The following is a 15051-nucleotide window of genomic DNA, read 5'->3' on the forward strand; positions in this document are numbered from 1 at the left end:
GAAGTCACAAAAAATGATTTTCGACAGATCTGGATATCTTTTCGCCAATTTAAAAAAAATCAGCGCGAGCACTTGTCAGAGGGGCGGGAGGAGGGGGGACACAGCACTGAGTTCGCTTCCACACTGAAACGAACAATCATGTAGAATAACTACAGAGTGATTAATATGTGACTGATAGAATCTATTAATCTTAAGTTGTTTAAAACTCATGTGAAAATTCTTTTAAATAATCATCAAATGCCTCAATTCAGGACAATTCAGGACATTCTATTATCGTGCTAGCACCTACCGCAAACATGTACATGTAACATGGAACTTTGATTATAATTTGATTTGATTTTTAAACTACCTTGTACGCTATCGTATAATTAAATTTATGCTTAATCAACTGTACAAGTAAAATAAATTTATTTATTTTCGTCTTAAATCTATATAATAGTTGTAAACATAATAAAATATAGTTCTGTCCGTGCAAAATATGAAATGCGTGATAAGGTACATGTAGAAGAACACGAGCCGACCGCAGATCACTTGTCCACTCGCGCTTGATCTCCTCGGCCATGTGCGAGGGATGATCATCATTTAATATTTGGGGGGGGGGGGGTTAAAAATTTTTAGATATACAAACCAACCATTAATTTATGTCTGACTATGTTTCCGATTTGGAGTTATATCTTTCATTAATATTCAGTTACACTCAAATGTTTAATTAAATAAATACAAGATGGACAAACTTTTATAATATAAAATTAAAACAGTTCTTGTATTTACGGCTATATAAACTCAAACACGTTCATCTTCATCTAAGTGTGCGTCGCGGTGTGCGAATCCTGTGTATTAGATAACCGATTACCGCTAGTAGTGCAGCCGTGGCTGATCTCCTCGGCCGTGGACGAAGGATAGATTACGTAAATTAAAGGTTAACGCGCACACACGCACAGCTCAGAACCATGGAAGTTTTTAAAAGTTTGCAGTATAATGACCATATTCTATCAAATAGAAGTTCTTTGTTTTAAACTTAAAACCCACATTTGATCTTGTCTGATATTGCTTTAGATTGAGAATGACATTGCTTTTATTAATTAACTGACCGATTTCTTAATTGACACCCAATCGTTTAGTCCATAAACTTTTGTGTGTAATCAAAACTACAACAATTTTTGAGTTTGCGACTAAATAAACTCATTTGTGAGAGACGCAACTCTCGTGTATTAGATAAGCGCTGACCGCTAGGTAGCCCAGCCGCGACTATGGTGACCGATTTTCTCGGCCGCGGGCGAGGGAGAGTTTCGTTAACTTGGCCAAATTGCCGCGAGTACTGGTCAACACGTATTACTTTTTACCCGAATATTATGCACTACCCGAACACAAAAACAATTCTATGAGATGAATAAAGTCACAAACAACATTTTTTGCAGCGACGCCCATATCGAAAAATTTACCGTTTTAGAGTTATGAAGCAAAGACTTTTAAGGGATCTAGACCCCTCATTTTAGGGGCTAGCCCCTTTTTTATGGTATCAAATGAAAGCTCTTGATATTCTGCACAACTTTTATTCTATATGTGTCTAGAAAAAATTTACAACTAAAAAGTTATTGAGCAAAGATATAACCAAAATTTAACATTTTTTGAAACATAAATTTCGATGTAATTTTTTAAGCAGTATACGTGTGTTAATCAAACATGTAAAACTAGGAGGACAACGTTCAAGATGTCTACATTAAAGATTTGTAAATTAAAACTACTTGCTACGGATCTACTCGGAGCCTTTGCAGGTACACGAGACCCACTAAAAAAATATTCAAAGGGGAATAACTCAAAACCGGAAGTAGCGATTTCACCATATTTTTTGCAATAGTAAGCTATTATCATGTACAATAAACCCTGAAAATTTGAATAAAATCTAATGACAAACAAGCGAGATATTACAGTTTAAAGAAACGTCTAGAAGAAAAAGAAGAAGAAAAATAATAATGAAGAATTTCCAACAGAATCAGTACAAGGTCTTCCGTTGGAAACGGAAGACCTTAATAACAGGCTAACAGAAAGTTCCAAAGCCATTATAAGGGCCGCTTGTCATTTTCTTGTTTGAGTACCTGTAGCCTCTGATTTTTTCGTCCTTTTCGGCTGAGCTGTACGCGGAGCTACTCTCAATGCTGACCTGGACAAACATCCTCATGATCTCGTTATAAACCGTCGTCTGTAAAGTCATAATGGTCAAAACAGTCAGAAAACATTCAAAACAACCATAGGCAGGAAAATCACTGTAGGAGTTATATACAATAAATACATGAAGATAACTGTATTCTTATATTTTTCTGTCTCTATAGCTGAAAACAATGTCAAAATTTATCACAATACGAGGGTTGTTCGGAAATTATTAAGACATTTTCTCTTATTCTTTTAGTAAAAAAGATAACCTCTTGAAATTTCACCAAAACGTAAATCAGGATAGAGATTATCAATGTGAAATGTTTCTTGTCCATGGCAAGAATAGATCATAGATCTAAGATTGATCTAAACATGAAACAATTCCTATATGAAATTTGCTGGATGTATGCAAATGCAAAGAAAATGCAAGAAAATTGAGCCACCCTGAATTATAATGATTCGACAATACATGCACATTCTGTGATGATTATGTTTGTATATACTGTTAGGAGAACATTGATAATGTTAAATTGTAGGGCATTTTCATAAATGAGGGAGCGGTCTGATTCTAATACTCACATTCAGTGATAATTTTTTTGTGTGTGTGGAGTTCAATATTTTATTGGGGGGGGGGGGGTTCAATATTTCGCAGCGATATATTAAACCCGGGTTCATAATATTGCATAATATATTGAACCCGGGTTCAATATTTCGCGGTATCAAAATATCTAACACCGGTATATTCCTGTTGTAGTATTTGTAAACCTGTATTAACCTGAAGTGGTGAACACTTTACCATAATAACTTATACTCACACATCCTGCTATGATCATGGAGCCAAGCTGGTCCACTATAAGTAGGTCGAGCTGTGAGGGCGGGGAACAGAACCGCTGCTGGAAGATTTGGAGCACGGACTCGACCGTCTTAGGGGTCTCCTTCAGGGCCACAGCCATGTGCCCCAGGGTCAGGATTGTGTTGGTAGAGATCAGATTGGACTCCCTAAACAACCCAAAGCATTGCTCTCTCAGAAACTGCACATTGGTGAGAGTTCACATACACACTTTTACTGTTACTTCATGAACAACTACTGAACAATTGCATTATCATTTGCTCTCAAAACAATGAAATCATTGACATAGCAAATCAAAATCACACCACAGCAAAAAATATCAAAACTTATTTCAAATTCTCTACAGAAAGCAGTGAGCAAGAGAGATTATCAAAACAAAGCTTACACTAATTCATGCAGATATAAAAGCATCAAGAAAGTCAATTCTGAATATGCAGATAACTTTAGCATGCACAACTAACTATGAGTACTGTGTATGCGAAAAATATGTAGCTATATAGGCTTCTGATAAAGTATAGAGACCTACATGTATTTGAGAAAAAATACAGATTAATATATATAAGTAAACTGTTTTTAATACCCAACTTCTATACACACCATATTTCTATGAGGATTATTACATAAAAGTTGTCATTTTATTCTGTTCTATGATAAAATTCACAAACTTCCAAAACAAGAGTGACGATCAACACACAGCTTCTCCTGAGGTCACAGAATAATCAGTTCTATTTTATTTTATTCTACCTTTTTTTTATATTAACTGTTCATGATATATGTAATGTTACGGAGGTATGGGCACCTCCTTTGGTGGCATACTTTTCTTTAAAATGAACAAATTTATTCAGCATAATTTTAAAGAAATTTTGATTCACAATTTGATGTATAACAACAAAGCACTATAGGATAAAGCACCAGCTTCTGATCTGCAAGTCATGAGAAAACTTTTACAATATTTCCCTTTATAGTATTTTCAAAACTGTATTTTAAGGTAAAATACTGAACAATTTGAAAATTTGAAGCTGTGATTTTTTTTTCTCTCAAAATAATCAGTACTTTTATAGTATAGAGCATATAAGATAATTTATACATGTATTGTAAAAATTTTCTTCTAACTTACATGTACCTTCTAATGACAATATTTCTCCACTAGTGAAAGATTAATAATATTCTGATTTATCTATTTTTACCTTCCAAATGCTATCAGCAATGACTTGAATAATTGGTGTGAGATCATAATTATATCATTGGAATCATTTACCATATATAAAATAGTTGTATTCAATCATACATGTAGTTTGTTGATTACATGTAATGTTAAAACTATGTATATATTAATGCCAAAATCTGGTAAGTTTGAGACTGTTATTCTGGTTTTCTGATAAATTGTATCCGTTATCCTAATTTCTGATAAGTTGTATAGCCTATCTGATGTTACTGTACCATAAACCACAAACCAATCCTCAAATAATCACAGGAGCCAGACACAGAGTAATGGTAAACCTGTTACAGTAACAGAGGAGAACCCAAGGCTGAACATTTTCACCATGCTGTAATTCTCAAGTGAGAGCTTCACATAGGCCTTCATTGAGGGCTTGCAGTCTAAAGTTCCAAAACATGTACATAATTACGAAGAGATTTAATTTAAAAAAAAGACATTAGGAAGTTCACGTACTGATAGATTAAGTTAATATTCAATATGTACTTTGATCTGAGAGTGTTTAAAATTTTTTTCAGCAAAACTTCTTTCACCTTTTTTCTGGATTTTGATATCAAAAGACAATACATGTATTGTTAATTGCTATCAGAAATCATTCCATGGCCCAGGTAATATCATGCTCAAGCAAATTCTTCACACAATATTAGTCCCATTTGTTTTTACAAATGCATGACTGATAAGCAGCATGAATTTGAAATTTAAGGGAGGTGATGAAAATTTCAGTTTTTGAACTATACATGAAACAGGAGGAAAATTTGCCTTTCAACTATACATGTAGCTGGCTAAAAAAATCTCAGCAATTCAACTATATGAATGTATAGCAGGCTAAAATCTCAGCATTTCAACTATATGAAAAGCAAGCTAAGAATCTCAGCATTTCAACTGCATGTGTATCAAGCTGAAAGTCTCAGCCATTCAACTATACCTTCAACAGGACGAAAATCTCAGCCTTTTACCTACATGTAACTAGCTGAAAATCTCAGTCTAATTGTACATGAAACAGGATGAGAATCTCAGCCTTTTACCTACATGTAACTTGTTGACCGTCACCCTGTGTTTGACCCCTGGGTCTGTGTACTAGAGCCAAATGAATAAGATCTAATAGCGATGAACGGTCAGTACAAAGAATACTGTACATTCTGGGCAGATTAGAAAAAGTTAGGTGTGCAAAATCTACATTTCTATGAAAAATCACTATTGCCTCTCAACATCCCGCAGTTCAAGGTTAGATGACGAAGGTCGAACGAATTTCATAACCAGTTTCAACTGGTACCATCTTTCCTCTGCAGACTTTCCACTCCTGCAGGAGATCAATTTTGTTTAAAAGAAAAATGCAAAGTTCAACACAATTTTTAAAAAAGAATTCAAATAAAACAATTTTCAATAACCTGTAATCTGATAGCCAATGAATTAAATAACAATAAGGTGCTTTCAGTAACTTCATAACCAATCCTAACATGTGAAAAAGTAAAACACCCTATTTAACAAATAGGATAGCCTGCTACCTCATCCATTTGAAGTATTGATACGTCGATAACATCTGTTTTCTTTTGGAGAAAAAAATCTTTAATTAGAGTTTTTTTACCTGAAAATTTCATATGTTCATACTTAGAGCATGATGCATGAAATGCAAAAGATAATTATCATGCTACATATTTTAGATAAAATTAAAAAAATGCAGATTTTAAAAATAAATATCTAAAAAATATTACAAGAAAAAAGTACTCCATGCAGGTAAAAAAGTAAAAAGAAAGCACAAAAAACCAGGTCGAGATTTGACATTTTCATGCTTTTCTACAGTACAGAAGCAGACTGCATTTTTGAAGAAATAAAAGACAACTTAGTAAGACTGACTCTTTGAAATGATTAACATTAGTGTGACATGATTTATAATCCATTTGAAGTGTCTTATTGAGTTTGCACTTAAAATATCTGTCAATGAGTTCTTGGAAGTACAAGAATAAATTTCAAAATATTTACCTGTCGGACATTTCTGCTCGATACAGACGATTGGAGATGGAGGCCATGAAGGCCTGGACACAGTCTTCATCTACCTCCAGGCATGCTTTCAGGGCTCTATAAAGTAGCAGATATACCAGTAAAATGTCAGACACTTGTACCTCATGCACACAAGTTTACATACTATAGCTTATACATGTACCGGTATATAAACTGTATGATTACAGTCTGTCTACCTCCAAGCACACCTTCTGGGCTCTAGTAGCATATATAAACAGTCATATATTTCAAGTAAACATACTACTGGTACATGTAACTTTAGTACATGTATGTTTATTTATTCAAAGCTAACTGGTAGTCTTATCCAAATGCAAATATCCCTCTGCTTACTCTATACTTACAATTTATGTGATGAAAAATTCGTAACAAATTCACAATTTGCCTTTAACGAATTATGGTTATGATAAAGTAATTTCTTTAATCCCTTGAAATTCCCTATAACTAAGTACGGTACAATTCATCAAATCCACAGACCTGTAGATATGAACAATCCATGAAAAATTTGTCCTAACAAGTTCCATTTATCCCACACCACTTAGCATATATACAGGTACATATATTAAACCTACTTTTCCATGGTTAATGGAGCACTCACCTGCAGGCATTTATGATGGCACAGTCCCTGATGTTCTCCAGGGCCTTCAGGAGCTTGCTCTGGGGTTTATTCCGCCGGTCACTCCCCGGGGATTTCCCTGTATCAGTGACCATGATCTTTATGCTGCTCCTACCGTCCATGGTGGCGTACTTATTCAGCTTACTAAGAATGGGGGATGGGCAGACCAGGAAATCTCGTAGAGTGCAACACATTGTCCAAGCTAAGTTGGGGAACTTGTTGGAAAGTTTACCAAGAGACTGGAAAAGAAGCAGAATAAACAACGAATACTATATATGCTAAATACCAAATGTACTAATGAATACATTTACATGTACAATTGCTTCATGCATCTATTCAGTTTATTATAACCAGTGGGAAAATTTGACATGCCCTCCTATCTTACCTCTAGAGCCACCAGGAGTAATGGAGTATGGGACAACAACAGCTTCCTCTCTGTGTTTGTACTGATCTTCTCTGTCAGCCGTAAACACAAACTCTCTGCCTCTACAGCAGACATAAGGGAGGAATAAAAGCACATAAGTATGTTTAATTTTGTTATTTTTTTTTTTTAATTCACCCCCAACCCCAAAACACACACACATTGCATTCCATCTTTAATACATCAGACCATATATTTCCAGTCATAATCATTGTTCTAAAATTTTTCAAGACTTAAAATATCTGGCCATAAAATACTGTGGGTACTTTTCTTCATTAACACATTAATTCAGTTGATATAATTGTAAGTAGGTGAACCCAATAACAAGACTAAGGGTTCACAAAGTGAGACTTACAATAAGCAAACAACATCTTTAAAAAAAATATAATTAAACTATGATTGAATTTACCTGACTGTGTATTTCACAACACAGGGATGTCAAATATCTCCTTATAGTTGTTTATGTCTTACCTCTTTCTTCTTTGACAGCCCAGAACATGAGGTCTATGCAGGCAGCACAACTGAGCACCATCATCTCGTATGTGTGGAAGTCCATTTTCTTCTCCACCTCCCGTGTCCCCTTACCATGCTTGTCAAGCTCAATTTGACCAGATAAATACATCTTCTTTGAAAATTCGTAGACGTCATTCATAAAACTGGTTGGCATATCTGTAATTTGTTGAACAAGAAGAAGATGCTGAATTTTTTAATACTTTAACTTTTATGCATATATATCGTTCGAAAAATTAAGACCAATAAACAAACTGGATCTGTATGTCTCCAAAAGTTCAAAATATAAGACTGTGAGCAGACGCATTTTTTGTCAGTTGCTATGGTACATTGTTATTATGCTGCCATGTTGAAATCAGTTTTCATATTAGGTATGATTTACATCAACATCTTCACTAAGAAATTGTAAATAGTATGTCAGTATACATGTGTTACTGAATCCTCTCCTCTGGCATGCATTTCATAAATTACCCCATACTAAAAATTACCTTCATTCTTTGACATGCATGCACCTAAACCAAAAGTGATTGAAACATTCCGCAACAACCAAACACCTTAAATATGGTAGATGCTTACTCAAAGAATAAATAACATATGTAGGGTTAAGCATAAATAAACAAAAGGGTCAGTCACAATACACCAAAAATTGACAGTCGAAGCTGTTTGTGAACTTCTGTGCCACATATCAATTTTCTAGGTGTCCAAATGCTAAATGAGGTATTGCCCTTTCCCAATATTTTGCTATCCCTGTCTTTGAAAGAAAAGTACCTTTTATTTAAAAATATATATACTTGGCGCTATTCTAAGCACTGCATTTTATAACGGTATCTGTAAACACTCATTAGCCATAAGACTATGACAGTGTTTACATAAAAAAATTTATAAGCATCATCATCTGAATTTTGCTTGTAAATTGACAACTAATATTCAAATTATTGTTGAACACCTGAAATACCCTTTTTATTACATTGAAAACATAAAAAGTGGGAAAGAAAATTAAACAGCTCAAAGGGTGACCATGTCCTTTTAACAGCTTAAGCATAAGACAGTGAACTTGGATTTCACCAAACTAAGAACATAACATGCAGCACTCTGATTCCCTGTCCACTGCCACCCACTGTAAACGTGGACATTTCTCTGGGCTGATTACGTGATTTAAGATGAAAACAATAATTTGCATGGGTACCATTTCCACCAAACTAAAAAATGATATGCACAGCCACACCAAAATAATTTTTTGTTCGTCAGACATACAGTGAAAAAAGGTACTAGCAGGCGAGCAATTCAATGATAAAATTTTTATTTCTTATAGCCAAACTTTTTAGGTGCTGCAATAATAAATCAGGACGGACAGTTAAATTTTTTCATCTTGTTTCTGATTGATAAATTAAAACTCTTTAAAATACCAAAAATAGAGTGGAAATAGAACAAAAAACAGTGCAGAATTTCCTGGATGCAGGAAATTAATCATACTATTACTTGAGGGCCCACGGAGTACAATGAACAAGAAATTATATTGGTGTGGTCTAAGCTAATCATTTTCATAAATGATTTTTTTGGATTGTTTCTTTTCTCATTTCATGAGTTAACTATATACTAATATAGGCTACAACATTGAATTGTCCATGATTACAGTATACATATTCAGTGATAAAGCTCCCTGACTATAACGGACAAAGTCATCACTCACCTTCATAACCCGAATCTACCAGATGCATGAATGAAATGTACACTATTTTTAACATAGATCTTTTGGTAGGTAATTTTCTGATACAAACTGTTCCAAATGAAAAAGTACACATGCATATATACCATACAATTTGATTATGGTAGAAAAAGAATGGCTGTATATAAACTATCTGTTCTTGGTTCTCATGATGCCAGCCTTTTGACTGATGGCTGATATCTTTTGGTTGTTAATGTATTTAAATTGATGAAGGGAACTTTAAACTTTCCCAACGTAAAATGTCAACATTTTTTCACTTCCTCATCAGAAAATCCTGGTACAAATATTCATGAATGTGGTGTCTAAATATTGATAATTCATGAAAGTGGTGTCATAATACTGATAAATTGTGCAGGGTTGTTCAAACTGTTTCTGTTCATATACAATGTAAATAGAATTTATATCCCATTTCCTGTTAAGGAAAAAACACAGAAATTTGTTTTGTTACCCTTGTTGTATTTAAAAGCATAGCTTTGGGAAAGTTTCAAAGGAAAAGTTTTGAACTGAGGCTTTGGGAAGGCATATCTATTAAAATTGCTGTCAAAAAAGTAGAATCTGTTGGAATCTGGGATGGACTATACCATGTCTATTTCAATATGGGGTTACCTCAGACTATACCATGGACTGTTCTATCTATTTTACCTATTTCCTGCTCCAGTATGTCCCGTATCATGGTGATGGCGGACAGAGTAAGAGCCTCACTGTAAGATTTGTACGGCCACCAACCATACTTCCTCCCATTCTGTCAAATAATAGAACACGATTTATTGTCAGATATCTTACTTCTATGAACATCTTATTTTGAGGATGAACTAAAAAGAACATAAATGTGTGAAAAATGGTGTACAATGAACAATGATGAGATCACAGCATTTAATGTTTCATCTAAGACATTGAAAAATGGCATCTCCCAGATGATAGTATTGATTTACAAAAATTAATTTGAACAACATATTTTAACAATACATGTATTGCAAAACATTACGTTTATTAATGGTAATAACTTCATTACAGTTGCAAGATCATAAGAAATAAACTTTCACTGAATAATGTATTACAAACATTAAGAAGTTTTCAATTTCCTTTTTTACACAAGAAAAACAACTTTACCTCAACACTCATCATCCATGTGTAGGCTGTGTTTGTATTTGTTAATAACTCCTTATTTAGTAATTTAATTGTCTGAAAAGGAAAACAAAGTGACATTTACATTAGCTGGGCATTACTTACATCGTCTCTTTTTAAACACAACTTAGTGTGGGCGAATTCAAAATTAGGTGAAACTGTTTGCAACTGTATAAGAGCGAAAATTACATGCGGCAATATTAATCCTGTTTACAGTATTTTTTAACAAGCAGTAAGCTTCAATATAAATCTTTCCAACACATAAATGTACCTGTGATAAAAGTCTCTGAAGCTGGGTTGGTGTAAACACAAGATGGTCTTTTTCTGGGATGATCTCAAACCCCCATGGTTTCACACTGGTAAAACTGGATGCAATTTTACAGAAATAATGGGTAGAGGCCTCCACTTCCCCCTCCTGGCCAGGTTTTCCAGGGTCCTGCACACCTAGAGGGGCTGGTGACCTCTCTCTGAACTTTGTTGTGGGTATTTCTGGTACATTGCCTCTTGTGGGTGAGACAGGGGAGTTAGGGTCTGAATAGATGAGATGAGACGAGATGGTGCGTGGGAGGATGGAGCGGAAGGTAAAAGTGTTCTCGTCCTCCTCATTCTCCTCCTCCTTCGAGGGGACACTAAGTTCTTTGTGGACAGACTCAGATGGGTAGAGTAAGGAAATCAGGTGCTTGCTTCCATCACTGGATCGCCCCAGAGCCCGAATCAATCCAAACAGGACTGGGATAGTTATCAGTGACAATTTTTCTGCAAATACATCAAATAAACTAGTGATGAAAAATGTGAAATGAACACAGTAGAAATCAAATCAAAAGTCTAAAAGAAGCTTCAGTAAAATTATGCTCTAATATGTTTTTAATGATTCTTTTCCTCTTCTGAACTGATGGGCTTGGATATCTTTAGTCACTCCTTCTGCCATTTAGTTCTCTAATTTTTAACCAACTGAAAATGCAATCTTTTCTACAGCTTTGACAATAAAGTTACAAAAACCAACCTTCTTTGGCATTTTCTTTATCTTCACACTGTTTTATAAGGGCCTCTAGAACATCCAACTGAACATTCAGGATCTGTTCAATATCAATATAAAAAATTACTGTAGGAGCAAAAACTTAACAACAACAGATAAATGTACAATGTATAAGTAATAGAGAAAAAAGTGTAATATTTCTGTATAAAAAACACAACAATATTTTACCTCCTCTCGTAGTTTGGTGTCCTTGAATGCTAGGTCACTTAAAATGGTATTCAAACAAAAACTGAAGTTTTCACATCTTGGTAGTGCTGAAAATAATAAATTTTTGAGTAAATTACAGTATCTGGCAAATTTAAATTGTCAATACTAGTATATCATTTAATGGTTTTAAACAAACAATTTTACATTAGAGTCCGGTATTTTTTGAGAATACCATGTTAACTTACAATTTAACAGCTAAAGAAATAAATTGAAACAATAATGTTTAAATTACATTAAGCCCATATCATAACACAATTGAGATTCTTTACCAAATCTCATGATTATGAGCTAAATCTTATAAAGTTTGGCAATTGAGACTCCGTGGATTACATATCTATGGGTTAAGCAAGAGGTGAGGTTATTTCCCCACATAAAGCAAAATAGAATTTGTAACATTGCTGACACTCAGAACAATACTGTTAAATCATGTCCAAATAAAAAAATAATTTAACAATTCTACATTTCTTTTCTATAATTTTTTTTTTTTTTAAACTTAATCAGTATGTTTGATATACTTTGTCCCTTTCCTGGCTTATGTTTCCCAGTCCAAAGTGAGTTGGGAAGACATCTTAGAACTTTGAGCAGATATGATGATATCACTTCTTTTTTCTAGAGTCAATGAAATAAAGTACAATGGAAAGAATTAGTTGGATGTCACACAATTTTAAACAGCAATATTATCAAAATATTCATTATAATATTTTAAGAGCAATTTAAATCTTTATAATAAATAAGCCCAAATATATCTATGATATTTGTACATTACACGTACTATGGATTATATAGCAAACCAGTTAATTAACCTCGAATTAAATAGCTTTTCCCACAGAAATATGAATAATCAAAGTTTATGAATCATTACTTTCTTTTCTTGATCAATTTTACAAATTACAATATCACCACAAGTCATGACATAACAATAATTGTTTGGTATAGGATGAGCTTATTGGTCAGTTTATGGGCATAGAATGAGATGAAGTAGTTTTCTATGGAATAAAGATTTTTAATGATGAGCGCATATTAATTAAGTAGCATGTAGGAGGCTCCTTTGTTAACATTCCAACCTAAAAGTGGATTTTGCAGGGTAGGGGGTTGATGAAGATGCTATCTCTCTGGCCCATTTAATCTTTTTTTTCAGTATTTTGAAAATGACTGTTTTTATTAATTAGCTAAACTTAAGGTGACTTGAAGCATAGTTTTTGCATATTAAATTTTTTGATAAGTAATGTCATAGTTATAATTTTAGCCTTGGCTCTCTACCTGCAAGTTAGACTCCAACAAAAATATTCCAAGGGATATTATTGCATCTTGTCCCCTCTGGTCAAAGGAAAATCTACCATTGATCTCTTTTGGACATAGTGACAACAACCTTGCAACCTATAGAAAGAACAAGAACAACTGCAACATGATAATGAATAGACAAAGAATTCTAAAAGTATATTGGTTGCAAACCCATTCTATTAACAGGGTCAATATTTTTATCAATTACATCTGGTTTATTAGACACTATTTTTACATTCCTTGTTTAGTATAAATACATAACAAAAGAAATAAACAAATAACAGCAGCATCCTCAAAGTGATTTCTGGACATTTTGATACCAATGCCCCCCCCCCCCCCCCCAAAAAAAAAAACCCCACCAAAAACCAAAAACAAACAAACAAATAAAACTGAAATAAATGGAAAAGTATATAAAGTTACAACGAATAATTGAATACAAGGAAAACTTTCATTAAACATGTTGAATTAACACATTACATATTAATCAACATTCATTGGGCAAAAGAGCATTTTCGTTTTCTAATATTCATGATGGGGATGTTTTTTTCTTTCTGCGCGAATTTTTGATATTAAAAAATATAGCTAACAATATGACATTTACCGCATTATATACCATCAGAGACATGTTATTTATGTCTCTAATATCATACACGTGTATTATGAAATATTGATGAAACTCTGCTTTTATTATTTTCAGATTTTGGTTGGTGCTAAAATGCAGACGTACGCTAAAATGTTTAAATTTTAGTGCCGAAACGTCTTATAATTAGATGTCGTGGTACGGCTGCCGAAACGCCCTGCTTCCAATCTAAGATCTGCGTGTTTATTTAATTCAACATGACTGACTTGCTGTTTACAACCGTAACTATCCTACAAAATCAAAATTATTTGAAAGACAAATTTTGACTGATGTAAACTAACTTTATCTTCAGGTGCTGGGTTAATCGCTGCAGACGATCTGGCAAATTGACGTAAAATTTTTGCAAACAAAATTCCGTCGTCCGCCATGTTTTTCAGGTAACCTCCCTTGGTTAGCATTCGATTTCCGAACCCGATGAAAAATAAGCACCGCAAGTTCCCGCCACTCTCTGGTTTACGTGCATGGCGACATGTCATGCTCCTAACCCTGACGTATTACAGGCTTTTCTACATGTACTGCTGTCTTCGAAGACTGGCTTTCAGCAGTCAGAAAAGCTCAGAAATCAAAGAAGCCAGTCTAATCCAGGAGTTAGTCACAATTTGGATTGTTACAGTGCAGCTGGACAAGTGTGGAGTTCTGTCACCTCTAGACTTCGTGTCCAGAGCATTTCTCTATGGTTGTCTGGCAGCTTTTAAGTTAATGTTCTGTACAATCTTTGTGTGTAGATCAACCGCCACTGCATCAATTTATACATGCTCAAGAACACATGCATAAGGATGTTGGCGAACAGATCCGAGATACGTCATTCGTTATTATAGTTTGTTGTTTTTGGACGTTAAAGGTTTATTTTGTTGTTTTTTTAAGTGGTATTTTCTTTACAGTATTTGCCAAATATTAATATTGATTTAATTAACAGGCACTTGTAATCGTTTTCCTAGTGGTGGGCAATGCCAAGAAATCTCATCATAGTTATGTGTTGCTTCACGGTAAGTGGGTTTTGAATTGAAAATAAAAATTTCACTGTCTTTTATTTAGGTAACATGTGCATTACTTATCACATTTTATTCAGCACCATCTAGTTCATCTTATTCAGAAACAAATTAAACCAAACTAAATTTGGAGAGAAGGAGAGATGAGTAGGAAGGAAAGAAAACAGATTCACATGAACTCATTTAACAGAAGAAAGATTTTACATAGAAGTAAGGAGAACAAATTACTTCGAAAAGAATGGAACCCCCAATTTTTGAAACAAGGTC

At 34.0% G+C, this 15051-nt stretch overlaps 1 protein-coding gene across 6 annotated transcripts in view; it reads right to left on the reverse strand.

The window, feature by feature from the left end:
* The window catches only part of LOC128187746 (phosphatidylinositol 4-kinase alpha-like), a 36727-nt gene extending 22446 nt beyond the window's left edge, over positions 1 to 14281 (reverse strand). For 2 of the 6 annotated variants that reach the window (XM_052858290.1, XM_052858288.1), the window contains exons 1-16: positions 14077 to 14281; positions 13135 to 13251; positions 12390 to 12483; positions 11836 to 11921; positions 11635 to 11707; positions 10903 to 11387; positions 10617 to 10688; positions 10149 to 10248; positions 9471 to 9485; positions 7742 to 7939; positions 7235 to 7335; positions 6832 to 7088; positions 6198 to 6293; positions 5419 to 5517; positions 2967 to 3150; positions 2097 to 2200 (exon numbers count right to left, since the gene is read on the reverse strand). In XM_052858290.1, the coding sequence (XP_052714250.1) occupies positions 2097 to 2200; positions 2967 to 3150; positions 5419 to 5517; positions 6198 to 6293; positions 6832 to 7088; positions 7235 to 7335; positions 7742 to 7939; positions 9471 to 9485; positions 10149 to 10248; positions 10617 to 10688; positions 10903 to 11387; positions 11635 to 11707; positions 11836 to 11921; positions 12390 to 12483; positions 13135 to 13251; positions 14077 to 14271 (2276 nt within the window). In that variant the 5' untranslated portion in view covers positions 14272 to 14281. The remainder of the gene's footprint in view (positions 1 to 2096; positions 2201 to 2966; positions 3151 to 5418; positions 5518 to 6197; positions 6294 to 6831; positions 7089 to 7234; positions 7336 to 7741; positions 7940 to 9470; positions 9486 to 10148; positions 10249 to 10616; positions 10689 to 10902; positions 11388 to 11634; positions 11708 to 11835; positions 11922 to 12389; positions 12484 to 13134; positions 13252 to 14076) is intronic. The other 4 variants (XM_052858292.1, XM_052858289.1, XM_052858293.1 and 1 more) reach the window with 2 other exon arrangements.
* Between the last annotated feature and the right edge of the window lie 770 nt (positions 14282 to 15051).

The sequence above is a fragment of the Crassostrea angulata genome, chromosome 6 (assembly GCF_025612915.1).
Source record: "Crassostrea angulata isolate pt1a10 chromosome 6, ASM2561291v2, whole genome shotgun sequence".
NCBI lineage: Eukaryota > Metazoa > Mollusca > Bivalvia > Ostreida > Ostreidae > Magallana > Magallana angulata.